The sequence below is a fragment of the Brienomyrus brachyistius genome, chromosome 24, assembly GCF_023856365.1.
Source record: "Brienomyrus brachyistius isolate T26 chromosome 24, BBRACH_0.4, whole genome shotgun sequence".
In the NCBI taxonomy this organism is placed as follows: Eukaryota; Metazoa; Chordata; class Actinopteri; order Osteoglossiformes; family Mormyridae; genus Brienomyrus; species Brienomyrus brachyistius.
This window is the reverse complement of record NC_064556.1, coordinates 505,620-533,453: the sequence shown is the minus strand read 5'-3', so window position 1 is coordinate 533,453 and position 27,834 is coordinate 505,620. Positions and strand designations below refer to the sequence as shown.

The 27,834-nt window shown below is 48.9% G+C and overlaps 1 protein-coding gene and 1 long non-coding RNA gene across 5 annotated transcripts in view; one reads left to right on the top strand and one right to left on the bottom strand.

The window, feature by feature from the left end:
- Positions 1 to 1,274: 1,274 nt before the first annotated feature.
- On the bottom strand, positions 1,275 to 5,544 carry LOC125720100 (uncharacterized). Of its 3 annotated transcripts, none has more exons than XR_007385349.1 (4): positions 5,404 to 5,544; positions 4,795 to 4,898; positions 2,582 to 3,518; positions 1,275 to 2,103 (listed from the first exon to the last, which is right to left on the bottom strand). It is a non-coding gene; the product is annotated as an uncharacterized LOC125720100 (long non-coding RNA). The 3 variants fall into 3 exon arrangements; XR_007385348.1 differs by lacking the exon at positions 5,404 to 5,544 and having other exon boundaries at positions 2,582 to 2,712; positions 3,369 to 3,518; positions 4,795 to 5,035; XR_007385347.1 differs by lacking the exon at positions 5,404 to 5,544 and having other exon boundaries at positions 4,795 to 5,035.
- Positions 5,512 to 27,834, top strand: part of dacha (dachshund a) — a 136,299-nt gene continuing 113,976 nt past the window's right edge. For both annotated transcript variants that reach the window (XM_048995168.1, XM_048995167.1), the window contains exon 1: positions 5,512 to 6,145. In XM_048995168.1, coding sequence (XP_048851125.1) covers positions 5,667 to 6,145 — 479 coding nt within the window. In that variant the 5' untranslated portion in view covers positions 5,512 to 5,666. The remainder of the gene's footprint in view (positions 6,146 to 27,834) is intronic.

Below are 27,834 nucleotides of genomic sequence, written 5' to 3'. Positions count from 1 at the left end.
AAAACATTCAATTACAATCACCGGTAATTTATTATTGTTATTGATTTGTGTTCTGCACACATTAATAAAAAGATTTCATTACATGGAGGAGAGCAGGTATTTGCATTTGGCCTTGCTATAATATTTTACATTACAATTACTCTGCAGAGTGGAATTAATAACACAAAATGGAGATGAGACTGTCCCTCGCTCGCTGTCCCTCGCTCGCTGTCCCTCGCTCGCTGTCCCTCGCTGGCTCCCCCCCCCTTCCTTTTCTGCTTGGCTTTACGTTGAATCACATTAAATCCGTCGATGTACGTGACAGATCCTCACCATCCAGAACGTGCTGCTGTCCACATTAAGGAGGCAGGCCATTCAGGTGAGATTAAGCTAAGATTAAGCTACGACCAGGCTGAGTGTGCGCTGCTGTGCATTGTGGGTGACCGGGCAGTTCCTATATCAAAGCTGAGCCTATGGAGTGGATAGGGGGCGGGGCCTTGGAGCAACCCTTCATTGTGACTCCGCCCACCTGCACAGTCACCGTGTCGTAGCATGTGCTGCGCGTCTTAAACAATATCCCCTCTGTTGGAGTAACAGTCCCAAGCCTCCTATGCTGAAGCTTAAAAGCGGCTGCATCTTTGTCAGCATTTAAAAGATTAATTTGCCGATCCAGCCTGGAAAAAATGTGACTTCTATACGTTACAGGACATGTTGTAGGAAGAGGCTTGACTGTAAGCAGCATGTTGAATCAGCCCATTTTCCTTGTCACCTTCAGCATTTGACTTTACATTAAATGACTTAACCCAAAGGAGACGTACAGGTCAGGGCAGATAATAAGGAATGCATAACGGCAGGATCTCGCAGGAGGGTTCCAATCTCTGTAATTGAATTTTGTGCATTCAAACTGTCGTAACTTTTTTAGCACTCACACGTGTTCCAAGCGGCTGAAATTAGAGCTGGCAATGAACTCTCTTAAAATATTCAGCTTAGGCTTGGAATATCATGATGTTATTAATTTAACAGTGATCGCTCTTAAAGGTTCCATTTGTATAGTTTATATATATTAGAATAAAAAAAATACTCCTTATTAATGCTCCGAATGTAGGTGAGGGGGTTTGACAGATACATAGAGTTACGGCGATGACATCATCAAAGTGCGGCGATAATGTATCTTCGTGTTTGGATTAAATGCCACAGGCAGTGTCTGCTGAGCATGTATGCGAAAGTGGAGTATTCTAGGAAATAGAAAGCACAGCATTGTTTGTTACAGCCTGTAGAATTATGCAGGCATTGTGAATAAGTACTGATACAAGGCAGGCATGATGTCCACAGCAACATCAGCTTCCTCAGCCTGAGGTCATGCATGCTGGCTGTGACTTGGAGCGGGAGCCAGTCTTGGGTGGTAATCTGATCCCCTCCTGGGTCGTCCCGCCCTGGGCATGTATGCTGGCCTCCGTAAGCACTGTGTGCCCTCATGGTCATGACCAGTAGCGTCGTGCGAAACGTCACAGTGCAGGCATAGTTGCAAACTTTGGTCAAACTTCTTCAAAAGAGCTGCATTTTTTTTTTACAATAAATGTTTCTTTTTTTACCTATTGGTTAAACAATGTATTTACTATGAATTTATATAATTAAGCAACCTTCATATGAATGCAGACCTTATAAAATTGTAATTATATTGCGCAATCGAACTAAACTGTCACACCTAAAGCAGATTTGGGAGACTCACAGCAGGTATTTAGGGAACGAGTATAATGTCATAGAAGGTTTAAAGCTTTAGCACCCAAATTAGCATTTATTACAGACACTTTTATCTAGAGTTATGCATAAGTGTGGATCAAAGAACAAGGTGGCCCAATGTCCCAGGAGCACTTGGGGCTGGGGGCCTAGCAAAGGCACCCAGCAGTTAGTCAGCAGTTGGGTTGAGGGCCTTGCTTAGGGGCCTAGCAGTTGTTCAGCAGTTGGGTTGCAGGCCTTGCTCAGGGGCCTAGCAGTTGTTCAGCAGTTGGGTTGCAGGCCTTGCTCAGGGGCCTAGCAGTTGTTCAGCAGTTGGGTTGCAGGCCTTGCTCAGGGGCCCAGCAGTTGGTCAGCAGTTGGGCCTAGCTAATGTGCTTCTGGAACTTTCTAGACAAGGAATAAACATGAGGCATAAAATGTGGTTAGTGAGCTTACTTGTGTTTTGTTTATAAGTTACTAAATTATCAATAGAACTGTTGAAAATGCCAGCAACAATTTCAAAGAAATACAAACATGTAACATGACCTTTACCACATAAAAAATAAATAGTTCCATAAAGAAAAACTATAAAAAGTAATTATGTCATTACTGTACTGGGCTGTTGCTTGAATTTTTTAAATGGCTGTGGTTTCCTCCACATTGCTGTGGAGTATCGTCATCATCTCTTGCACTTTTCGTTTGTCCTTCTGAAGTATCAGTCACATGACTGACGAAGACACTGTTTGACCAATAGTGTTTAATATGCCTTGGGATTAGGTGATTTGCAGCCAATCACACACCCACTCCTTTCTGTTGTGGTTCTTAATGAACAAAATGCAGGCGTCACTAAAAGCGACATTTCGGTGCATTGGGCCCAGTTGAGCACCTTTTATTCAATGGCAGCGAGGTTGTCAGTACATCCCATTTCCCTGTGAGGAATGGGTTGCAGGCTGTGGGATGAGAAGAGCACCATCTTTCTGTTGGTAGAGTAGAGATGGTGGTGCTGGGATGCACATTCTGGGTGGGGGGATGCAAAGCAGACAATCATTTAAGATTAAAGTAAAGGGGGAGGGGCCAAAGGGTGCTGAATCATGAACAGGTGCAACTGGGAGCAGGCTAAAATATGTACCTCATTTCCAGATTACTGCCAAGCCTTTAATTTTGCCAGGTAGATGCAGGAATTTGCATGTCATTTAAGCACTCATTACAAAATCAATCGGCCCCCGAAAAGACAAGCAGAGAGGTTAACTGTTATTGCTGTACTATTTTTTAAACGTTCGTAGGGAGGTCTGAAACATTCTCTGTTTCAAGGTTGCAACTGTGCCTCACCGAGTTGGGTGGCAAGGTAATTATTACAATGACAAAACTGAAGTTTTGCTGATTTAAGAAGTACAGTCAGAATAATAATAATGACTACAAATAGTGATAAAATATTGTTGATAGTTTCATCGTTTTTTTCCACGCAGTGCTGGGTAAACAGCCTGCATTACTAGCAAATCACCAGAAGGGGGGCGCCAATGAGATGCCTTTCTAGTAACAGAAGTGAGCGACAAAACGGCAGAACGATACGTATTCCTCTGGCCATGTACATGGTTGCGGGGAGCGAGTCAGAGTTGTGTGATCCCGAGCCCTACAGCACACCGATACCTCTCTCAGATGGAAAGTTTCTTTACCTCAGATCCTGTGCGAAGTCATTTCAGGCGATAAAAAGCCTCCTCACTGACAGGTCAGGCAGAGCGCCGCGGTGCAGCGGCGGTAAAACGTACCACCTGTCAGCGAGCGTGTTTCTGTCTTCATCGCCACACAGTGACGGGCTGCGAAGGCTGAGAAGAGACAGTACGGCATGCAGCGCGAAGCCGCTTATCACGAAACAGTCTGTGTTTGGTTTTCATTTTACACAGAATACTATCATCATTTGCACTGACAATACGGTGTACATAGTTCATAGCATTTGGTAGTGTTAACACTGAGGGTGACTGTGCAATGTTTTAAAATTAAATGAACACTCTCGGTGTTAAGAGATCGCACGCGGTGTTAATTTAATACTCGCAGTGTTAATTTAACACTTGGTGTCATACTGGCACTGCCGATTTATTGTGCAGGAGTCTTAACCATTGTTAATGATACCTTCCTGTTCTAACACGCTGTGTGATGCCCCCATTTCTCATGTCTGCAAACTACACAACAAACAAACGAACAATCATTAGACATTTAATCTAAAACGATTCTTTAGAGGCTATATCAACATTTTCATGGTTTTTAATGTAAATTACAAAAAATATACCACAAGTTATCACTATAGGAAACTAAGCTTTACATTAATGAAAAGAGGGTTTGCTTCATTTTTGCACTTAATATAACGGTATTACTAAAATCTGAATTGATTTAAAACTGAATCACGTTTTATGTCAGCGATAACGTATTTTAACGCAGTTTTATGACACCCTACGCTATAATGAATCAATAGAAACGCTTAGTTTATCTATCAAGTCCGTATTCCATCACACGGTGTCAAGCCAAAGCAACCGAAAAGCTTTTTGGCATGAATTTCCAACAATAAGTTCTATTTTTTTATATATCCAAAGTCTGTTTGTCATCAATTATCCGCTATTGAAATTTAACAGAATTATAATCCAAGTACTGTAATAATACTGCAATAATTAATATATTTGATCAAATATAAAGTCAGAGGCAATACTTTGGGTATTTTACCGTTGAATATTGATTAAATCTAACCCCGCTTGTTGAAATTAGCTCCACTCTAAAAATCCTAATATCCTGCAATATATATACATCATATTCTCCGCGCTCCAAACTTGACGCCTAAATCGAGCATCATGTCCACACATTATTTTATAATGTCGATTTAAAAGGTTCCCTTTTTCTGGACAATACAATACTCACTCATGTGTTTGCGTATCTATTTTCGCTGGGCCGGAATTGTTTTTGGTACAAATTTTAAATACTTTTCTGCAAATGTGTTTCTGAGTATTATTTTACGGCGTTGCCACAATATAGACTGAAGGAAATTATGTCATCGCAAGATATTACGCGGATGTAAGACCCAGAATATATTTGCAGGAATGTGCCAACACCCACCGGGACAGGCGAGTCTGAAGCGCCCAGCGCCCTCCCGCTCGGGCTTCTGTAGGAAGGCACAGCGTGTGGGGGTCCTTGAAAAGACGCTACGCCCGGCGATCGGCCTTTCCAAACACCCCCATTGTGAACCCAAAGAGCAAAAACCTCTCGTTAATCAAAAGAAGACATATGAATGGCAGACTCTGCGGTATGTATTTTTTCCATGGCATAACCCACACAATAAAAAGATTGATGACTTTAAGAATACGTACAAATCCCTGACTTTACATACTGTAAAATATATTAACGCCAGCTAATAATATTTAGTACAAGTAATTCACGAATATTATTCAGTGATACATAATTTTACAGCATAATTAGGATAACTGTCATTATTAAGCTATTCAAATTATTGTCATATCTATTGTAATACAAGCACATATAAAATACATTCGCCGTGAGACGTGAACAAAGATGGCAAGTAGCACTTCTATATATATATATTTAACTAATAATACGGTTAAAGTCCTTTAAAAGTTCCTGCTCGGTAAAATGGTTAACTGTCAGAGATAACCCGACCCACTCGTAGCTGGATAGCCATCTGCTTGGGCCAGAGGTCCAGTAAGATACCTGGATGTGTTTAACGGCGCCGCTCATTGGTCTGCCGAGGTGCCAATCATGCCACAGTGGGCTGGCCGATGGAAACAGTGAATGCAGCGATTCTCAGTTTCACCACCACACTTGCGAGTAAGGTAGTAGCCTATTGCCTACTACTCAGCGTGAGAGAGAGTGCATGAGAAATAGCGAGAGAGCGTGAAAGAGGAGAGAGAAGAGAGTGAAAAGCGCAAGTGGGAGAGAGAGTGGAGGAAGTACAGGAAAAAACTAAAGTGACTATGGCCGTATCAGCAACTCCCCCGGTGCTCTCCCCTACCTCCACTCCGGGGTCTGGAGGACTGTTTCGTTCCGATCCCCTGTACACAAGCCCTGCCGAGTCCCCGAGACTGACCAGCAGCATGATCAACAATTTCATCAGCAGCGGAGGAGGCGGCGGGGGCAACGGCAACGGCACCAGCGTTAATAACGAGTGTAAAATGGTGGAGGTTCACGGGGTCAAGGTGGCTTCCTTCAACGTGGACGGACAGGAGCTGATATGCCTGCCGCAGGTTTTTGATCTCTTCCTGAAGCACCTAGTCGGTGGACTGCACACTGTCTACACGAAGCTGAAGCGGCTGGATATATCTCCCGTGGTGTGCACCGTGGAGCAGGTCCGGATTCTGCGTGGGCTCGGAGCCATCCAGCCTGGCGTCAATCGCTGCAAACTCATCACTAGGAAAGACTTCGAGGCGCTATATACCGACTGCACCAACGCCAGGTCAGACACAGATGTTTACAGCACTGTCGTCTCTAATGTCGTTTTTTGTCTCTTTGTCTTTCTGTATATACGAGTCGCTGCGCTCCCCCCTTCCATGGGGCAGCAAAAGTCCCAAACACCATCTATAGTTGCAGATGTAAAGTTGGGCAACCAAAAAGTTCCTCAACTTTTCACGTTTCGCAAAGGCACGGGCATCACATAAATAGTTTTTTTTCTTCTTATAGCATATCCTTATACGTTCTTTCTTAATACTTTAGCCTTAATGGTTGCTTCTTTATTCATGTTTTAAAATATATACGTTAACAATAAACAAACTTAAAGATGGGGGTGATTTCTCTTATCTCCGAATGACCAAATGCGGAATGAGAAACGCTATTCAGTTCTTTTCATATGACACCCTCGGAGCAGGCTGACCCAGATATGTACTTTTTCGTTCTTTTACACAACTTTACCACGATGGCTTTTCTCTTCCACTCTAACGTGTTTTAAGGAGAAATGTTTGTCATGCTTTTAAAATGCGGTCGTAAATTGCAAACAATTACACAAGTGATTAAATCATCAATACGGGCTTTCAACCTTGTAAAACGGTTTTAAATTCTTACGGGATGTTTTTTTTTTTTTTTTACAAACTCTTTTAATGCTCTGTCGGATATAGTACAGATCGCTAGACGATTATTTGTTTCACTCATTAAAAAAGGTTCCTGACTATTTGTATTTAAACTGTCGATTTGTACATATAAAATATGCAAGAAGAAAATGGTAGTTGTTTTTTAAATAATCGGTGTAGGATCATCTGCTCTTGTCTTTCACTACAGTGCGCCGCGATGTAATCTCATCACTCACACAGCGCAGTACGTCTGCAGCTTCGGTATTAAATGTCGATGAAAAGGATATTGTTTACTAAAGATAAAAGCTAAAGAAATATACATGCTATTCAAAGCCTTTCTCCTTTTAAAAATGTTTTCTCACGGTTTACATACAATGTCGCTGACATATGCGCGCCATGTCAAGTGCACGAACGACTGCATGGCGTATTTTAATTTAATCACAATTGCTGTTTATTGCCTGTGGAATGCGTTTAACTACTCAGCTATTTCTAGAAAAATATGTGGTTTATCAAGTAATTTACACAATACTTGCGTGTTTGTGCGTTAAGACCTTTCAGTGTGTGTTATTTATTTTGGGACGGTTCTGAGTGAAAATAAATGGACTGGGCCACCTCTCAGAAATAATTAAGAATTGTGAGGTACATCAGGAGAAAGTCGGCAGGGGGTCCATTGTTCCGAAACGTGTGCATTTTAAAGAATGAAATTAAATTGACATTTTTGTAATGCTTGTCTCATGTAATTGTCACGAAACATTTTCGGGCTCTGATTCTATGTGAAACACAAAAAGATTTTTTTTCTCTTTTTAAGTTTTAAGGACAGCCTTCTTTCACGCATCGCCAACGCGGGCCTGAGGTGATTTAGTCGCATACGCCTAAATAGCAATATTGTACATACAATTATAGTATCAGGTCAAGGACGCCGACTTTAGATTAAACTTTAATTTCAGACTGGGTTACTTAATTGTTTACGCGATTCATACTTACAGGTCTAAAATGAGGTTGAAAGGGCCCGTATTGACACCATGCACACGCTACATAAACAGTAATTGCAATTACACATAGTTTCTCGTATTTGAGGGGTTTCCCAATCGTCGTTCAGTATGTGAGGAAAGCACGGATGTTTCGGAAAACAAACCTTAACCTGAAACCGCATGCAGATCGTGTTTTGATTTATGTCTCCCCACTTTCAATGCCTTTTTCCATTACAATTGGTCTTAGACGAAATCTCGCAGAAGCGCCTATGTGCGGCTGCAGATGTTGCCGTGCGTTTAATAAATCAATGAGACAGATCCGAATGAATCACTTCAGGTGGATCCTCTACTCGTTTTGATGTCTAGATGTTATTCTTAGCTTGTTACCATGACAGATGCATTAGTGTTCCCCAGCAGTGCCAACGGGAAGGGCAACTTTAAAGAGGCCGGGACCGCGCTTTATGCCCGCGACCTCCGGAGCCCCGAGGCTCTAGGGCCGGTGCTCAATTGTCTGCTCGCCCATAATTGCGTCTCTTTTTCCAGCGCCGCAGCGACAATGGGGCACCGTGACAATATACCTCTAAAAAGAAGACAGTAAATAAAAGTAACATCCGAAGCACCGTCTAATGTACGCCTTGGTCGCTTTTTGGGGAGAGCGGAAAGTTTATCAGCACAATTATGCCGTCATTGCAATCGCTTTAACAATTATCAAAATAAAAGGAAATACAGTAATATGCGTTTCGAATTTATAGTACGTTAAATAGGGATTTATCAACAGAACAACTGAAGGAATCCAGTCCTTTTATTTTTTTCCTCAGTTTAAATAGGCCTATTCGTGGATGAACATAATCTTTTGAACAAAATTAAATTGTTCACCTGGCTATATATGGCAAACGTTTGAATAAGAAGGAATCCCGTTTCAACCAAATACATCAACGCACTTCTTTCTGCTTACAAAAGCAGTATCGCATAGTTTTAACAATGAAATCAATAGCAGTAAAATGTATTACGATTAACTATAAATAGTCCGTAATGGAAGATAAAAACTTTGTTCATTTGTCTTGTCGATCATCAGGTACCAAGCATGTATTTGTCTTTTTTTTACTGCAAAGTAAATGGCAAAAGTGCTTGTATTTCTAAAGTGCAACGATGCTTACAGAACAGGGCCTTCGCAAACATCTGTTTTCTTTTGAAAAAAACACTTTATTCCAAGATCCTAACAAACGTGTTGCTTCATTTTTCCATTTAAAATGCACGTGCAATCCGCCGTGTAATTGGTAAGCGATCGTCTTATTAATGTCGGTGAATGCAAGCCTTAGTCGGATACCTGTCCCGGTAAATGATACTTTATTTAATTTACGTGAGAAATGTCCTTAACATTAACCCGAACAGTGTACGGTTACGTGGGTCAGTTTGCGCTGTAATTTAACATGCAATGTTCCGCAATAAACAAGTGCTATTTTATTTTAAATAGACTGTGTATTTACACACCAAACGACGAGACATCGAAACATTACGAATTATTTATACATTTTTTGTAACATATTTATAGTAGCAAAATATTTTTATAGAAATACGCCAAATCAGCAATAAATAGGTGACAACGCGTTATCGGACGTGAGGAGTTAGATAAGCATGTCTCGTTTGAGATCACAGTCACGCGATGGCTGCTTGTGTGTCTGTCACTCTTGTCCAGGGTGTCCGATAACGAGGAGACAGCACACGGAAGGAACCGACAATGTGCTTCCTTTACCTACAGACCAGCAGCCTGTCTGCACCAGCTATAGACACCCAGTGGCTCTGAGAATGATTGTGGTAATTACACTCGGCCTGTGTAGCTGGCCCAGGTGCGCATACACAAGTCAGCGTAGGTGAGGACGGCCATCGGAGCGAGCGGACGGGCAGTGTGCGGCCCGGAGAGTGCCCCCTCTCTCTGGGTAGGTCGGGAACAGGAGTCACCGTGCGGGGCGGAGGGGAGGGGAGGGGGGCCTGTGTTTGTGTTTGCTTAGGTCCAGATGGCCAGTTTGGGCAAGATTCAGTAATTAACCTTTTTAGAGCCCCCCCCCCCCCCCCCAACCCGGCCATCCCCTGCACTCACCTTCTTACACACACGTACACTCTCTCTCTCTTTCATGCACACACACACACACACACACGGACAAACACATATATGGACAAATGCACGAACAGACAAGCACACACACACACACACACACACGGATAAACACACACACACGGAAAAACACACACACACAGCACGGACAAGCACACACACACAGTCCCAGGTTGCAGAATTGGTGTCCTGTGTTGTGCTGAATCAATCTGTCACACTCATCTACCCTGACGAAGAGAGTGAGAGGGAAGGCAGCAGGAGAGCAGCTAAAGAAGCGGCTGGTTTTATCAGTGTTTTTATTTTGTATTAGGGGCTAAATGGTTAATAATTGACTGAGCTAAAGAGCTTTTTTTTGCTGTTGTTGCTGTAAGGGTAACCTCGGGTTGAGTGGTACAACAGAAGTGTCCTTAATGTGCCTCTGTGATGGGGTGGGGGGCGGGGGGTGGATCCTTGGGCCTCCCCGTGTCTCAGCTAACCTGCCCGCTTCCCCGTCAGTGGCGATCGGACCGGCGCCCTCCGCCCCAGCGGCAGATGGTTATATGTAATGTGTGTGGGCCCGCTGCTCATTCCCCTGTCCTGCTTTAATTTGGCGAGGAGCGGTGAGAGGGGGGGGGGGGGCAAAGAGGGTTCGTCGTTATTAGACTTGGGGGCTGCGGACGCAGGGAGGGAGAAAGAGGGAGAGAGAGAGATAGTGAGAGATATCAGGAAAGCAATCAAAACATTTCAACATAATCTTTAAAACTGACACGACCAATTTGAATATGGGGAAAGTGTCCGAATCAGCAGACGCAGCCGACACAAAGGGATCCTTTTATGATTCCTCAGCTCACAATTGATCTCCAGGTTTTTATTGCATTCATTATTTATTAAAAGAATTTGCAAGCTAAACATAACGTTAAACTAGTTTGCACTTGGGGACTGCACTTAGGAAATTGAATGGAAATTGCATTAGAGATGAACATCTGTGTTGTTTCCACTCTTCCTTTTATGGCCCCTTCTTTCTTCTCTCTCTCCTAGTATTTCTTTTTCTGAAAGGTGCATTGGATTAGCAATTTTAACTGTTTTTGCTCCACGTCGGTGGCCTGAGAGACCGAGTGGGCAGCCAGGTGAGAATGTCACCGGGCGAGGTGTTTATGTTCCGATGAGGGCGGATCGATGGTGCGGACGGGTCTGTGTGGTTCGCGCACCTTTCTGTGCCGCTTGCTGGTTTTCCCCGTTTTCTGAAACTGCAGCCTAAATGTTCACTAATGCGAGCTTTTAGGAAGCTGAGAGAGACCAGGCCTTTCTTTTAGTTTTGGACTCATTAATTTACGCAGTGGGGTGTAATTCTGGCCGGGATCCGGGGCTCTGGGCTCGCTTGCTGTAACGAGGCCTAGGGGCCGAGTCCTGCTTCCGGGAATCAGGTATTCCTGTGGATGCCGCCTTGCTTCTCAGTCCTCGCCGTCATTGGTGTGCCTGTCATGTCGATGCTTCTCTCCTGCTCGCCTGCCTGGTGGCTGCTCTGCTCCTGTCCTGTATGATAGAGATGGATAGTCCAGCCGGACCAGTGACGATTAGCCACGCCCCGCTGCCCTCTCCATGGCCGCTTTGGCTTCATGTTGGTCCCTGTGCCGACGGCTGAGATCAAGGAGGACGGGGAGGGGGTTACCCTCGTCACATGGGCGCGTCCTCCACCTGCGTGTGTGAGACTCGTGTAAGAACGTGAGGGAGGGGTTGCTGCGATCGACCAGTACTGCTTCCGGAAGCTTTACGGTCAAATCAGCCTCCCCCGGTTATGACCCATTTGGCGCGGCCCATATGGACGTCTCTCCGCCCGTGGACTTGCCTGGGGCTCGTGGTCCCAGGACACCCCCCCGTTCTACCCACCACCGCAACACGGCTCCCGAGCTTTAATGTCAATGATACGTAACTCACACGTGTTGTGGCGGTGCAGAGTCCAGTGAGCCCCCCCATCTGCAAATAATAATGAATTCATTACAGCACTACTGGATGGGGGGGGGGAGCTCCCCACTGCCCCCTCCCAGTGCAGCTAGAGCATGTTTGTGTCATCACGTTCGGACCACGAAGCCGCCACTCTGGTGAAGAGTGGGGGGTGGGGCTTTGGCCCATTTTGCCGCGCCTCAACGCGCTGGATGCTGGGGGCTCAAGATGGGGGGGGGAGGGCATTGTCACACACACTGCTGCGGCAAAGACAGCAAGGTCGTCCTCCGGCAGTTACGCAAAAACTCCCGTTTGTATTCACATTACGCTGCGAATAGCGAGACTCGCAGACAGCGCGAAGGTGCCACTTATACTGCGAGTGGAAAATTATATCCAAATATTAACTGTGTGGCCTCTTAAAGTTAAATAAACAAGCAAGAAATGGCTTTAATAAAGGTGGATGATTATTTGTCCTAGACATTTAGGACTAATGGAGCAACTTTTTTTACTTATATCTATAAGGCACATGGCGACGTGCGTGTTCAGAAGTGTGTCTGTGTTCCTTGGTGGCAGTGAGCGTGTTCAGTGGCAATAAGTATGTTCAATGACGGTGTGTATGTTTCGTGGCTGTGAGCGTGTTTAGTGTGCGTTCAGTGGCAGCCTACGTGACCGTGTTCAGTAGCAGTGTGCATGTGCATTCAGTAGTGGTGTGTGTGTGCGTTCAGTGGCAGTGTATGTGAACATGTTCAGTGGTGGTGTGCGTGTTCAGTGGCAGTGTGAGTGTTCAGTGGCAGTGTGAGTGTTCAGTGGCGGTGTGCGTGTGCGTGTTCAGTGGCGGTATGTGTGTGCGTTCAGTGTCCCCCATGCTCGTGACCTTTCCCCATCACAGATTTATGGCGTTCTGCTGTAAAAGCAAAGGTTGCGATACCGTGATTTTCTTTTTATGGCTGACCGAGGGGAACGCTCTCTGGCGCCTCCAGCCTGCGCCGTGGACAGCTACCTGTGGTCGGCCGTGTACTGCAGGCTGCAGACTGAGCCGGGTCAGACTGAACCGGGTCAGACCGAGACAGCCTTATCCAGACTGAGCCGAGTCAGACTGAACCGGGTCAGACCGAGCCAGGCTTATCCAGACTGAGTTGAGCTGAGACGAGTGGAACCAGATCCTGGCCCGGGATGAGCCAATAAGAGCCAGATCGTGTCGAGCCGAGCCAGGCCAGACTGGACCAAACTGGGCTGAACTGGGTGGGTTGTGGCTCTTGAATGACCGGACCCCTGTGTAACTGGTGGATTAGCAAAACAAAGACACATGTAGGCAATTATGGAGGGAAAGAGAGTGTAGCCCAGGCAGCGACTGCGGGGGGGGCAGAGTCGGCGTGAGAGGGTGAAGGTGGGGGCGCGGTGCGGAGTGCACGAGGCACGGTGATGGGGGGGGCAAGCGTGACCTGTCAGTCTGGGTGTCAACACACAGGGCCAGGATGGGAAAACACACGCATTTGTGTGTGTGTGTGTGGGGGGGGGTGGCTGATCTGCCAGATGGAGGAAACCTGTCAAGCATTTCAAAAAAGATAAAAAATCACCCCCCCACCTTTTCCACCTAAAGTAAGGAAAAAGCCATTGGTGTCATTTTGACTTTGGCAGAATCTTCTCTCTCAGCTTAATGACACATCTGAAGTTGGGCTATATTTATTACAGTCATGTAGAATAAAATTGATTGTCTCCTAAAATTAATTTTTGGTTCGCCTCTAGCACTGTTTTAATAGAGGACACCGGGCCCTGTGCAGAAGGATTGTTTAATCACATTAATATCACAGCCCCCAGGACAGCCGAGATAATTGTACAAACGAACATAGAAATATGTATCTCTAACTTTTATGATTGAATTATGCAAATGACTTATCTCCTGCCCTTCCAAGCACTAATCATCTAATTAGGAGTGATGTTTTAAATGGTTGTTTTTGGATGTGGATATGCAGGAAGCAGGGAGCAGAAAATCGAAAGTGACATTAAAATCGCCAAAGTACCTCGTACCGGAAGAGCCGGTGGCCCCCCCACACCCCCCCTCACTGTTCCCGTGTAGCGTTTGTAGTCAGATTAGCCTAAAAGATCATTAATATAATTTTGTTTAGCGTTTTGCGAGCTTGTTAAATGAGAGTCTTAATCTTTAATTTTCCAGTTTTGACAAATTGCATTCACGGCTCGGTGTACGGAGTTTGGTGCGAGTTGGGGGCAGTGAACGTTCACCGATGGGGGGGTTGTCCATCCGAGGTGGGGGGGACAGACCCAGTGCCCACATGGAGGCCCATGGCTCATATCCTGCCCGCCCCCGGCAGCACGGCTCTGGCCTGTCGGTTACAATAACACAATAACAACCCGCACTTTGGATCGCGTCAGACACTCGGCAAAAACCCCTGGAATTCGGATTAGAGAGAGAGAGATACTGCTGAGGGGGGTGGGGGTGTGGAGTTGGGGGCGGGGGCAGAGAGAGAAAGAGAGTGAGAACTCTAGCCGGGGGGGGGCAGCCCTAGGATCAGTATTTACAGTTGTCTCATGAATCTCCCACATCTGGAGCCAATAAGCACCGGTTGTACCTCCCGCACTGTGCTACCCGATGCCCCCCGCAGGGGGTCACCCGCCGAGCAGCGCTCTGCACCTCCAGCCTCGGCCTGCACCTCCAGCCCCGGCCTGCACCTCCAGCCCCAGCCTGGCCAGACGGCACCTCTGAAGGCGACAGCATCCGAAGGAGAGGAAGAATAACCCAGGAATAAGGCTGTAAACGTTGCGGTCGCATGGTCTGCCCTCGTTCCGTCCGGCCGGCACAGGTGCTGTGATACTCAGTGTTTGATGGTTAGAAACGGGAGCAGTGGACGGTGATGATGACTGTGTGCCTGTGTGTGTGTGTGTGTGGTCAGGCCCACGGCCTGTGATATTACCACTTGTGCTCATTTTCTGGCCTTTGAGAATTTAAGATTTATTGGGCAAAAGGGGCAGGAATTTCGGCCACTTTCCGGAAGCTGCTCACGCTCCTGCGCGTCCTCCCTGCTGCGAGCTCCGGAGGAGGAGGCAGAGACAGGATGGGGGGTGGGGGTGAGATAGAGGAGGAGGTATGCTATGACATCACTGGCGGCGCCCCGTCTTTTATGGGATTTTTGAGGGATAACTTTACCTTTTCGGGAACCTGGGCCCAATTATCGCTCCACGTGGCCAGAGTGAGAGGACGGCGGGGGCCCCGGGGACGACAGAGGGGCCCCCGGGGGCACGCCCCAAATGAGGGGAACCCTTCTCAGAAAAGTCCCCAACCTCAGGCTGGGAGGCCTCCCAAAAGTGAGGGTACAGGTGGAGCTGGGGGGGGCATCCACCCCAGCCTCCACCCCGCTGACTCCACCCCCCAGCCTTAAACCTGTCCCTCTCACTCTGGCTCAGGCCAGCATTGCTTCATGTTTTATTTATGCTGCTCTTATTTAAAGCTGTGTTTACATGAGAAAGCTGGGGGGGGGGTGGGGGTTACGGGAGGGTCGTCACGCCAGCATTTTTCCGGCAGCTTCTGCCTTAAAGGGCCGGCTTTTATTTAAACTCGCCGGCTGTGGGGCGAGGCCATTACAGGCTGACGTGTGAGCTTCCATTTGCCTGCAGTAAATAGGATGTCATGGGCTCTGGCAGGGGAGGGGGCCGTTTAAACGGCAGCCCGGGACTGTGAGTGTGGGGGGGGGCATTGATTTATCCAGCCTGCCTGTAATGACTGTAGACACGGATCTCTCATTGGAGATGAGCGCAGGCAGCAGTGCTGGTGCCACAAGCCGGCTGGCCTGCTTTTAATTACTGACTGGGAATGTGTCCGTGTGCCGATGATTTACTGCGGGTGACGTGTGGGGGGCGGGGTTTGGCCCCCAAATTTACAGCTCCCCCATTTTTTATTTTTCAGGTGACCTTGTGCCTCTTTTTTCTCTCATTTTCCCCACTGGAAACCGCCCCCCTGCTGCCTGGGCGTGGGAAGGCACTGCTAGGTGTGCATCCTGTGTGGGTCCCCTGCTGGCTGGGCGAGAGGTTCCTATGTGGCGCCGCCCTGCTGTCCATAATGCAGCAGGGGCTGTTAGGCACACAGGTGGTGGGCTGGAGCATAACAGTTACTGTGCTGGCTTGCCTGGGGGGGGGGGCACATTTCAGATGGGCATCAACACTTGTCTTATAGATTTATAGGAGAGCATTGTTATACTTTTATATATCATATGTTACAAATTTGTAGAAAATAAGAGAAAGGAAGAACAATTTTGTGATTGGCTGAACATTTTTAGGAGGGGCACGAGGAAGCACTGGGGGTGGGCACTGCCTGTGTCAGCCACCCCCTAGCCCTCACCTGCGTGGTGACACATGATGCTCCGTAGATCCCAGTCTATATCCCACCTGGCCAACCTCCATGAACTGCTAAAATCCCGCATGCTGCTGTGATCAGGGCCTCAACGATTCTAGGGCCCATGTCACAGGGGAGTGGGACCGGGGGGAGCCACAGCGACCCAGAAGAGCGTCAGGAAAGGCCCATTGGAGGAGGGGCGCGGAGGATGTGCCTCCGGGCTCTCCAGATTCACAGTCAGTGAACCGTGAAAAGAAGACTGTCTTTAAACACCGTTGACTGGCATCCTGTCTGGCAAATCCGCCACAAGGTGCACTGTGATTCCAGGGAAAGTCCCCCCCGATGACATTGTGCTAGGTAATCAGCTCTGAAAGATGAATGAATGGGTGAACGGTGTCACGCGTGTACAGAAGGGCTGCAGCGCCCTCGACTCCTGCGCAAAGTGCAGGAGGCGAGCTAACGTGCAGGGCAGCGGTCCGGTTCATTAGCGGTTGGCCTGATAGTGGCTCTGTGCGCAGAGGGCTGCTGTAAAGACTTATCACTAGATAGATTAATCTGGGATCCAAGGCCGCGAATAACATTTGGGGAAGAAGACTTCAGTAATGATTAAAGAGACTGAGGCCAGGCCTTGCGCCCTTAAATTACTGAGTAGCCTGTTCTGGCAGTGCTGCTTTCTGATTGGCCAGGGAGTGAACCACTCCCCCTCCTCACCCATCCTAGTCACAGCTGATCAGTTAAACACAGACGCGTTGCCGAGCGTGAACGGTGACGCAGTGTGTCACATTTCATTTTTACACCTGACGCAGCTCACCTGCACGTGGTCCTACCTGCTCACCAACAGGAAGTGATGTCAGTGTCCCAGGAGGTCGGTGGGGGTTCTTTGATGCCTGCCGCTGTGGTTTGTCTCCTTCATCTTCCTCCTTAACACTTGGGTGAGGATGAAAATCTAGCCAAACTCAGGTAGGAAAATGAATAAAAGTGCGTAAGAGGAGTGACTGTAGTCCACCAATCAGACAGCAGGCACAGTCTTGATTATTATTCAGTTGTGGGCTTTAGGACTTTTTAAGCTAGGGAAACAGAGGGGGGCCGGGGGCTGTGGCCAATCAGAGCCAGCCTTATTTCTGTGTCCCACTCTGAACGCCTCCTGACATACGACTGACATACGACTGACACATGACGTCGCCGGTGGTTCAGCTTCTGTGGTGGACCCTGCAGTTTGCGTGTGTTTGAAAATGGACAGATGAGGACCCTGCCGGGGAGGGGCGGGGGAGGCAGAGGAAAAGACCCCCCTCCCAAAGCCAGTGCCACTGCGAAGGCCTCCATCTTCACTGTAGAGATCTACCCGCTGTAACCAGAGCAGGCTGTAGGTTCGAGCTCATTGGGAGCTTCATTTAAGGGGGGGCCCGGTCCTACGGGGGCTGAACTCTCTCTTATGAACACAATCAGGCTTGGTGAGGTTTCATTACAGGCTAATGTCTCACCAAATTGTTCCGGGTAGTTAAAATGAAATGAAACGAATTAGAGGAACAAGTACAGCAGTGTGCAGAGCACCGCACAGATCCCCTTTGAAGCCGCGGTGATGTTAATCTCCTTCATGTGCGATTCTGGCCCAGATAGTGTGTCACAAAGGGCTTGGGGGGGTCTCTCATCTCAGATGTAGCCGTCTGTGTCGAGCGCCCCCATACCTTTGCGTACACGTGTGAGCGTGTGTTTGTTTGTGCGTGCAAGGTTTCTGGAGAGAGGGCTGTTTTCCCCTGATGGGGGGGGGGGGGAGGTAATGACAACCTAGGTGGGGAGTCTGAAGGCAGACTCACTCCCGGTCACAGCGGGCGCCGTGTGACAGGTAGTCCGGGCCCTTCCTCTTGGCGCCCCCTAGAGGCGGGGGGCAGTGGCTATGGTGGTGTTGGCGGGGGGGGCAGGGACGGTGTTGCTGGTGGCAGGGGCAGTGGGGGGGGCGGGGGGGGCAGGGACGGTGGCAGTGATGGCAGGAGTGGTGACAGGGGCAGCGGGGGGGGGGGCAGCGGGGCTCCTGACAGATGTCCGGCTCGGCCTTGCGGTGGCCCCCGCTAATGGATAGGCCTGTTTTTATTGAAAGATCACTCCGGTAGCAAAGGCTTCTCACAGAGCCGTAAATCAGGCCCCCGCTGCCGACCGAGCCGTGCTTTATGTCATCCGGGGCTGGGGTGTGCCCCCGCTGGCCCTGCCCTCCCCCCGATAAAAGCCTGATACACCGGGGACAGCCGGCCTGGCGCCCTGCATCATGCCACCCCCACACCCCCGCACACCACCAGTGTTGCCCCCTGCCTGTGAGCGCGGGGGACACTCGCGGACACGACTCAAGAGCCCCGAATCTAATGGAAATTACAGTGTCTGATATGAAATTACAAGTACACCAATTAGCACACATTACTAATGGAGCGCAATTACTGCTAACCTTTAACAATTAAGATATTAAAGGGGAGCTATTCACATGACGGAGGACAAAGAGAAATCTGTGGGGTTTGAATACTGTAGGTATGGTGAGGGGGGTGCATACACCGTAACAATAGGGCCTCAGACCCGTGCCGGGGGGGCGGGATTACCCGCTCTGCAAAGCGCCGGGACCGTTGGGGCCGGTGTCATGGAGGGGCCACGTTACGATGAAGCCAGCTTGAGAGTGTGTGAGTGTGTGTGTCGGGATTAAGGAAGGGTGCTAATTCTTTCCGTGTGCCGTGCAGGTTAATGGGAATCACACAAACACACACAGACACATGCGCACAGACATACAGACACGCACACACACATGCACGTACACACACACACATGCACGTACACACATGCATACAGACACGCACACACACACACGCACACACACATGCATACAGACACACACAGACACATACACACATGCACACACACACGCACACACACACACACACATACACACATGCATACACACATGCACACACACACGCACACACACACATACACACATGCATACATGCACACGCACACACACACAAACACACATGCACACACACACACATGCATACAGACACGCACGCACACACACACGCACACACACATACACACATGCACACACACAAACACACACACAGACACACACACACACATACACACATGCATTCAGACACACACACACAGACACACACACAGACACACACACGCACACACACACACATGCATACAGACACACACACACATACACACATGTATACAGACACACACACATACACACATGTATACACACACACACACACACACACACACACAGGCACACACACACATACACACATGCATACATACACACACACACACACACACACACACACACACACACACACACACAGGCACACACACACACCCTGGGCCTCTTACCATGCCGGGCTAAAATAGCTGAGATGGCTGCACTCTCTCGATCCCCCTACAATGGCTCTTAATGACTGACTTGATGTAGTTGAACATTTAGTTAATAAATATGTCAGGAGTTTTCCAGCGAGTGTTTCTTCCCCCCACCCCCCGCCCCGCGTGTCCCGCTCGCCACTCGCCGTTCGCTCCTGTGGCTCCTCGCTCCTGCGGCTCCTCGCTCCTGCGGCTCCTCGCTCCATGCCGTGCCGTGCGGAGAAATTGCAATTAGTTTGAGATTTACGCTACGTTGACAGACAGTGGTGTATAAATAGAGGTTAAACACACAATTTACATATTAATTTCATGATTCATTTAATCAGTGATTTATGTGGATATAGATTGCTTTTAATCCCCTCCTCAGCCGCCCGCTTTTCTCTTTCTTTTCCCTTCTTCTCTTCACCAAGCATGACAGAATGAAGTAGTTTACTCAAGCACTCCCCCTGCTCTCCGGGCTCCTCCTTTCCCCCTCTCTCCTCCTGTCTGTTTCCTTCTCCCTTATATTAATCTACTCTGTCCTTCTCTCTCTCCTTCTCGCTCCCTCTCTCCTTTTCTTTGTCTTTCTCCATGACTCCCCTTCTCTGTCCTTTCTCTCCCTCTAATTTTTCCTTCTGTCACCCGGTCTTCTTCCCTCTTTTCCTTTCTTCTTTTCTTTATTTCTAATTCTTTCTCTCTCCTCCCTTTCTCCACCTATCTCATTCTCTCTCCCTTTTCTCTCTTCATCTCTCCTTCCTCTCTCCTTCTATTTCCCTCTCCTTCTCCCACTCCTCTTTCTCACTCCTCCCTGTCTCCTTTTTCCTTTCCTCCCTCTCTCTCACTCTCCCTTTCCCTCTCTTTTCTTCCTCCTCCTTCTCTCCTTCTCCCTATCCTCCCCCTCTCCTCTCTCACACCCCCTTTTCCTCTCCTATCTTTCTCCTCCCTCTTCTTCTCTGTCCCACTCCTTCCGTTGTCCTCATCTTTCTCCCTCCACCGCATCCTTCCCTCGCTTTTTTCCTCCATAGTGCTGTGGTGAGTTGCAGATGGATTCTGGGTGACTGGCTCCAAACGGGCCGGCCTAATTGGTTTAATTTTTCAGCGCCGATCCCGGTCCTGACACAAGCTTATGGAGTACTCGGTGATGCGGAATCTCATCCTTCTGCCTACCCCAGATCTTACATCACCAGATCCCGGCCGGCGCCCGCTTTGGGGCGACCAAGAAAACGCCGAGAGCGATTAGGCACTAATAATGGGCACGGCGTGAGCGGCGCGTGCTGCGGAGCTAATAGCCCCTGAGGCATGCGTGTACATCTTTCTGTAGCTTTAGGAAATGAATGCATGAGGGGGACATGAGAAACAGGCTCAGAGGGTAATTAAAACAAGGAGGCTGTTACAAGACAAAACGCTGTTTGTGATAACGACAATTAGCGGCAATAGCGGTTGGGTTGCGGCAGTGCTTCCATGCTGGTCCGAGTGTTAACGTGTGCGCTGCATGCAAGCACATGATTATGATAAACCCCAACGGGAGGGCGCTGCTCTCAGGAGAGAATGTTCAGGGCCCCCCTAACCGGTGCAAAGGGAAAGCCAAACACTCAGGATGCTTGGAACACTCTGGATCAGTCTGAACACTGAACATTCTGACCCCACTGAACACTCTGGACACTTGGAACATTCCAGGCTGTGCAGAGACTTGTTGAGGGTCAGGTGCTCAACAAGGTTGGGGGACTCTTGGTATAATTTTCGTGTTCACTGATGAATAAAAAGACCCTCTCAGTAAAATTTGCACGCATGAAGATTGGAAATAGGCAGTCAGGACATTAAAAGGGAAGCACCTTCAATTGTTAAGGGACAGGTACTCCGGCACTCCCAACAACCCCAACACCCCCCCCCCCCCACATCCCCTCATGACCCTGTGAAGCATTCTGAACATTCAAAACACTTTGAAAATTCCAGGTACTCGGAACACTTACAACATTCCCAGCACTCAACACTTTGAATATTCAGAACATTCAGAATACTTAGAATATTCTGAAAACTCTTAATACTATGAACATGGATACCGAAAACTCAGAACACTGAGAACATTCCGAGCACTCAGAACACCGAGAACATTCCGAGCACTCAGAACACCGAGAACATTCCGAGCACTCAGAACACCGAGAACATTCCGAGCACTCTGAACACCGAGAACATTCCGAGCCCTCTGAACACTGAGAACATTCCGAGCACTCTGAACATTGAGAACATTCCGAGCCCTCTGAACACTGAGAACATAATGAGCACTCTGAACATTGAGAACATTCCGAGCCCTCTGAACACTGAGAACACTCCGAGCACTCAGAATACCGAGAACACTCCGAGCACTCAGAATACCGAGAACACTCCGAGCACTCAGAATACCGAGAACATTCCGAGCACTCTGAACACCGAGAACATTCCGAGCACTCTGAACACCGAGAGCATTCCGAGCACTCTGAACACCGAGAGCATTCCGAGCACTCTGAACACCGAGAGCATTCCGAGCACTCTGAACACCGAGAACATAATGAGCACTCTGAACACCGAGAGCATTCCGAGCACTCTGAACACCGAGAACATTCCGAGCACTCTGAACACCGAGAACATTCCTAGCACTCTGAACACCGAGAACATTCCGAGCACTCTGAACACCGAGAACATTCCGAGCACTCTGAACACCGAGAACATTCCGAGCACTCTGAACACCGAGAACATTCCGAGCACTCTGAACATTGAGAACATTCCGAGCACTCTGAACATTGAGAACATTCCGAGCACTCTGAACATTGAGAACATTCCGAGCACTCTGAACATTGAGAACATTCCGAGCACTCTGAACATTGAGAACATTCTGAGCACTCTGAACATTGAGAACATTCCGAGCACTCTGAACATTGAGAACATTCCGAGCACTCTGAACACTGAGAACATTCCGAGCCCTCTGAACACTGAGAACATAATGAGCACTCTGAACATTGAGAACATTCCGAGCCCTCTGAACACTGAGAACACTCCGAGCACTCAGAATACCGAGAACATTCCGAGCACTCTGAACACCGAGAACATTCCGAGCACTCTGAACACCGAGAACATTCCGAGCACTCTGAACACCGAGAACATTCTGAGCACTCTGAACATTGAGAACATTCCGAGCCCTTTGAACACTGAGAACATAATGAGCACTCTGAACACTGAGAACATTCCGAGCACTCTGAACACTGAGAACACTCCGAGCACTCTGAACACTGAGAACATAATGAACACTCTGAACACTGAGAACACTCCGAGCACTCTGAACACTGAGAACATTCCGAGCACTCGGAACACTGAGAACATTCCGAGCACTCGGAACACTGAGAACATTCCGAGCACTCGGAACACTGAGAACATTCTGAAGACTGTGAACATTTCAAACACTCTGGTATTGAAACTCAACCAGGAAGCCCGTAGCACTCAAAGAAAACTTTTTAGGAATAATTCCAGTTAATAAGAAGCTGAGGAACAGCTGTTACAGTCCCACTTTATGTGTGCATGTGCGGAGTGAAAATCCGGTACACGGCCTCCCCACTGAGCCCTGCCCGCCGACCTCATGGTGGCTGGTCTCTCAGATCCTTGACCTGCCTTGCTGGGTCGTCCTCATCCCAGTTTTGTTTTAAGACATTTCTGTCAGGTGAGCTAACGACTACAGTTTTTGCCGGGGTCAATCTTCAGCACCTCTGCTTAACAGAATGTAGAATAAGGTCTGTAATTTTTTGTGTGTGCCTGTGAGAGTGTGTGTGTATGTTGGGGTGAGGGTCTCTTTGTCATTGTCCCCTTATAGAGTAATGACTGCTTGCAAGAAGCCCGATCCTCACTCGTGACACACCTCTTTGACTTTTGTTCCTGGGCAATTATTCACGCTTTATCTTTGGATGCTGGGGCGTTTTTATCGGGACAACAATTGGATTGTGCAGCCGGGGTAGGAAAAAAAAATGGTAATTGAGTATTTTATCAGACACTTCCGCCGAGCGGACTTTTGTAAGTCGTAAATGAAGATTAAAGCCCTTGTTGGCAGAGAAGGAACAAATTAGAATGATTTATTATTGGTGACATCAATATGTCACAGCTCAGAAACCAAATGAAAATAGGGAAAGGGGAAAAAGGGGGATGAGAGAGAGGGAGAGAGAGGGTAAATGCAGGGAGGGGGTGCAACACAGCTGTCCATCCCACAGAAGGTAAATAATGTGTTTTAATTATTTGCAGCGAGGACTGTTAAAGGGATGTTCCGATAACGTCATTAGGGTGACATCATGGCTGCTGTATGTAGCTGTTAAGGGTAATAAAAGATTCACAGGGGTTTGGGAACGGCGACCACCACAATGGAGGGGCCCAATGAAGATGCAAAAGGGAAAACAAACACAGTAACGGATGCCCTCGGCCCCTTTAACCCACACGTGGGGGTGTCGGCAATTTCCCGCCATGTCCCAGCTTCGGGTGTCACTGTCCCTTTAAGAATAGCTGGCCTGGAGCTTGGTCGATCAATCTCTTATTTTATTTATCGTGGAATCCCTTTTCAATTAAACTCCCAGAAAGGATTTAGCAGAGCGTGTCAGCGACAGATTATTTTCAAATGCTTCTAACAGCGGGAAACAAAGGGTAAGAATCCCAAAATTACATTTATAATGAATATTTAAACAAAAATACGAACAATGAGGGAATGGCAGGAAGTAGTAGGAGCACAGAAGGGGGATGCTCAGTAATGCGGTCAGGGTGTAGAAAGGATGCTTACGGAGCAGTGGTCGGAGTGCAGAAGGGATGCAGAGGGAAGTGGTCGGAGTGCAGAAGGGATGCAGAGGGAAGTGGTCGGAGTGCAGAAGGGATGCAGAGGGAAGTGGTCGGAGTGCAGAAGGGATGCAGAGGGAAGTGGTCGGAGTGCAGAAGGGATGGTGAGGGAAGTGGTCGGAGTGCAGAAGGGATGGTCAGGGAAGTGGTCGGAGTGCAGAAGGGATGCAGAGGGAAGTGGTCGGAGTGCAGAAGGGATGCAGAGGGAAGTGGTCGGAGTGCAGAAGGGATGGTGAGGGAAGTGGTCGGAGTGCAGAAGGGATGGTCAGGGAAGTGGTCGGAGTGCAGAAGGGATGCAGAGGGAAGTGGTCGGAGTGCAGAAGGGATGCAGAGGGAAGTGGTCGGAGTGTAGAAGGGATGCAGAGGGAAGTGGTCGGAGTGCAGAAGGGATGCAGAGGGAAGTGGTCGGAGTGCAGAAGGGATGCAGAGGGAAGTGGTCGGAGTGCAGAAGGGATGGTCAGGGAAGTGGTCGGAGTGCAGAAGGGATGCAGAGGGAAGTGGTCGGAGTGCAGAAGGGATGCAGAGGGAAGTGGTCGGAGTGTAGAAGGGATGCAGAGGGAAGTGGTCGGAGTGCAGAAGGGATGGTCAGGGAAGTGGTCGGAGTGCAGAAGGGATGCACAGGGAAGTGGTCGGAGTGCAGAAGGGATGCACAGGGAAGTGGTCGGAGTGCAGAAGGGATGGTCAGGGAAGTGGTCGGAGTGCAGACGGGATGCAGAGGGAAGTGGTCGGAGTGCAGAAGGGATGCAGAGGGAAGTGGTCGGAGTGCAGAAGGGATGGTGAGGGAAGTGGTCGGAGCGCAGAAGGGATGGTGAGGGAAGTGGTCGGAGCGCAGAAGGGATGGTGAGGGAAGTGGTCGGAGCGCAGAAGGGATGGTGAGGGAAGTGGTCTGAGTGCAGAAGGGATGGTGAGGGAAGTGGTCTGAGTGCAGAAGGGATGGTGAGGGAAGTGGTCTGAGTGCAGACGGGATGGTGAGGGAAGTGGTCTGAGTGCAGACGGGATGGTGAGGGAAGTGGTCTGAGTGCAGACGGGATGGTGAGGGAAGTGGTCGGAGTGCAGACGGGATGGTCTGGGAAGTGGTCGGAGTGCAGACGGGATGGTCTGGGAAGTGGTCGGAGTGCAGACGGGATGGTCTGGGAAGTGGTCGGAGTGCAGAAGGGATGGTCTGGGAAGTGGTCGGAGTGCAGAAGGGATGGTCTGGGAAGTGGTCGGAGTGCAGAAGGGATGCAGAGGGAAGTGATTGGAATGTAGAAGGGATGCAGAGGGAAATGATCGGAATGCAGAAGGGATGGTCAGGGAAGTGGTCGGAGCGCAGAAGGGATGCTAAGGAAGCGGTCGGAGTGCAGAAGGGATGCAGAGGGAAGTGGCCGGAGTGCAGAAGGGATGCTAAGGAAGCAGTCGGAGCGCAGAAGGGATGCACAAGGAAGTGACTGAAGAGCAGAAGATATGTTCAGGGAAGTGATCAGAGAAGTGTGGTTGGAGGCAGATTTACAAACGACCCCAGCCAACCCTCCCCCTCCCAAGCCCAGGCTTGTACTCCAATGTGTGTCACTACCGGGGTCTCCCTGATGATGTTAGTCTTGAGGTCCTAGCCCCTTGAACCCACCCAAAGTAAGCAGAAGTGTAGGATCACTTTTCGATCCTTCCTAACTTTTCACTGCTGATTCGAGCACATCTGAGCACACAATAACCTGGCAACAGTCTGGAAAGGCACTCAGATATCGCGAGCGTTGATCTGTGCTTAGTGGGCCGGTCTGCTTGGGTATCAGGACTATGATTCCTGCCTGTGACCTCAGATTAAAGGTGAGTGTAGTGCTGGACTCCGCCTCGTATGAGCACTCATGCAGAGTCTGGCAGGCTCCCTATGACTGTGACGCTCACCCTGGATTCTGGCGTGTTCCCCGCTGCCACGTCACAGCGAGCATCACTCGGGGATCGAAACACGAAATGTTCGGTGCTGCCGCACAGCCCCGTGGGAGGCGAGTGCGACCTGCCTGTCATCTTCCGCAAAGTCAGATATCTCGGCGGCGCAGACCTCACCGCGTCTGAGGTCTGTAGGGTGTGCGGTTTAATACAACAAATTCTGAACGTGAATGACTCAGTCTATTTTAACGGGTGACTCTTTCTAAAAATGAAAGCATTATCGACATAGAAAGTAAGATGGAGAGAGGGAATGTAAAGGCTTCATCGCTCCATCCCGGGAGAATCCGCTTCCCTTTATACCTACGTCTCCGTGGAAATCCGCTGCTGAAGGACATGTGTGTCAGCAACAGGGGGTGCTGTGATGCGGGGGTCTGTTTCCGGATGGGCTGGGGGGGTCAGGGTTAGTGTGCGCACAAGGTCAAGTTTAAAGTGTGTGGGTTCGAGACTCCCATAAATCAGCATGTGCGCATGGTGGCCCCCCCGTGCTGGCTGATTTAACACCTGTGCCCAGACCTTCGCTGTCACGCCCGCGTTTTTTATTACTCCCAGCTTGTCTCCCCGCCTCTCTTCGATATAGATGGAGTTCACCTTTGGAAATCCAGCAGTAACGCCCCCCCCCCAGCGTTTATCTATCTCCTTCCCCTTCCGCGGCTCATTTCTAATTCAGGTAAGTGGTAATTGGCAGTGATGTTCCACTAACCCTTCATGCCTGTTTGGGAAAAGAAAGAAAGGATTAAAGGAGGGAGGACGAGAGCCCGCCGTGCTTATTCTCCGCTGCTGCGCCTCCTTTAAAGAGCCGGAGGCCCGGTCCTCCTTTCAGCTCTTTTTGCAGATAATAGCGGGGCTTTCAGTGGCCTTGGAGAGCGACTCTGCCTCCTGACGTCTGCTGCTTCTTTCATCTGACTTATCTGTTTATCCTGGGGGGCAGGAGCCTGTCCCAGGAGGCAGTGGGCGTGAGGCTGGGGTACACCCTGCATGGAATGCCTGTTCTTTGCAGGGCACACGCCCAGGATATGCAGTTTAGAGGCACATATTAGCCTGCCAGCATGTGTTTGGATTGCAGGTGGAGACCCCTGCGACACAGGGAGAGCATGCAAGTTCCACACACAGAGCGCTGCGGCAGAACCCTGGAGGTGGCAGGCGACAGCGATACCCACTGAGCCATTACAAAAAGCAATGTTTCTTCTTTAAAAATAATCAAGCCTCTCTCCGTGGGTCCTTCTGTCCGAGTCAAGAAGAACCTTAATTAAAGGCACCCCTATTCTGCAAGAGCACGCCAGTCGCCGGGAACAAGGCCGGGGACCCGGGATTCCATCACAGAGAGCGTCACGATAGTAATCTGACGAGGATGCGGGTCTCTGCAGATCTGGCAGCATCGCGGCGGTCTGGCGATCTGCGCTTAAATAGGCACTTCATTAATTCAAGCCTCATTTTGTCGGGCCGGTAATTTCATCTCAGTGGGTAAAAAGAAAAGACAAAAACAGTTTGCTGGCGTGGACAGGCTTGTCCTCCATTCTGATGGACAGGATGCGGGTGGCCTGCAGCCATTCTGCTGCGGCCTGCCGCCATTCTGCTGCGGCCTGCCGCCATTAC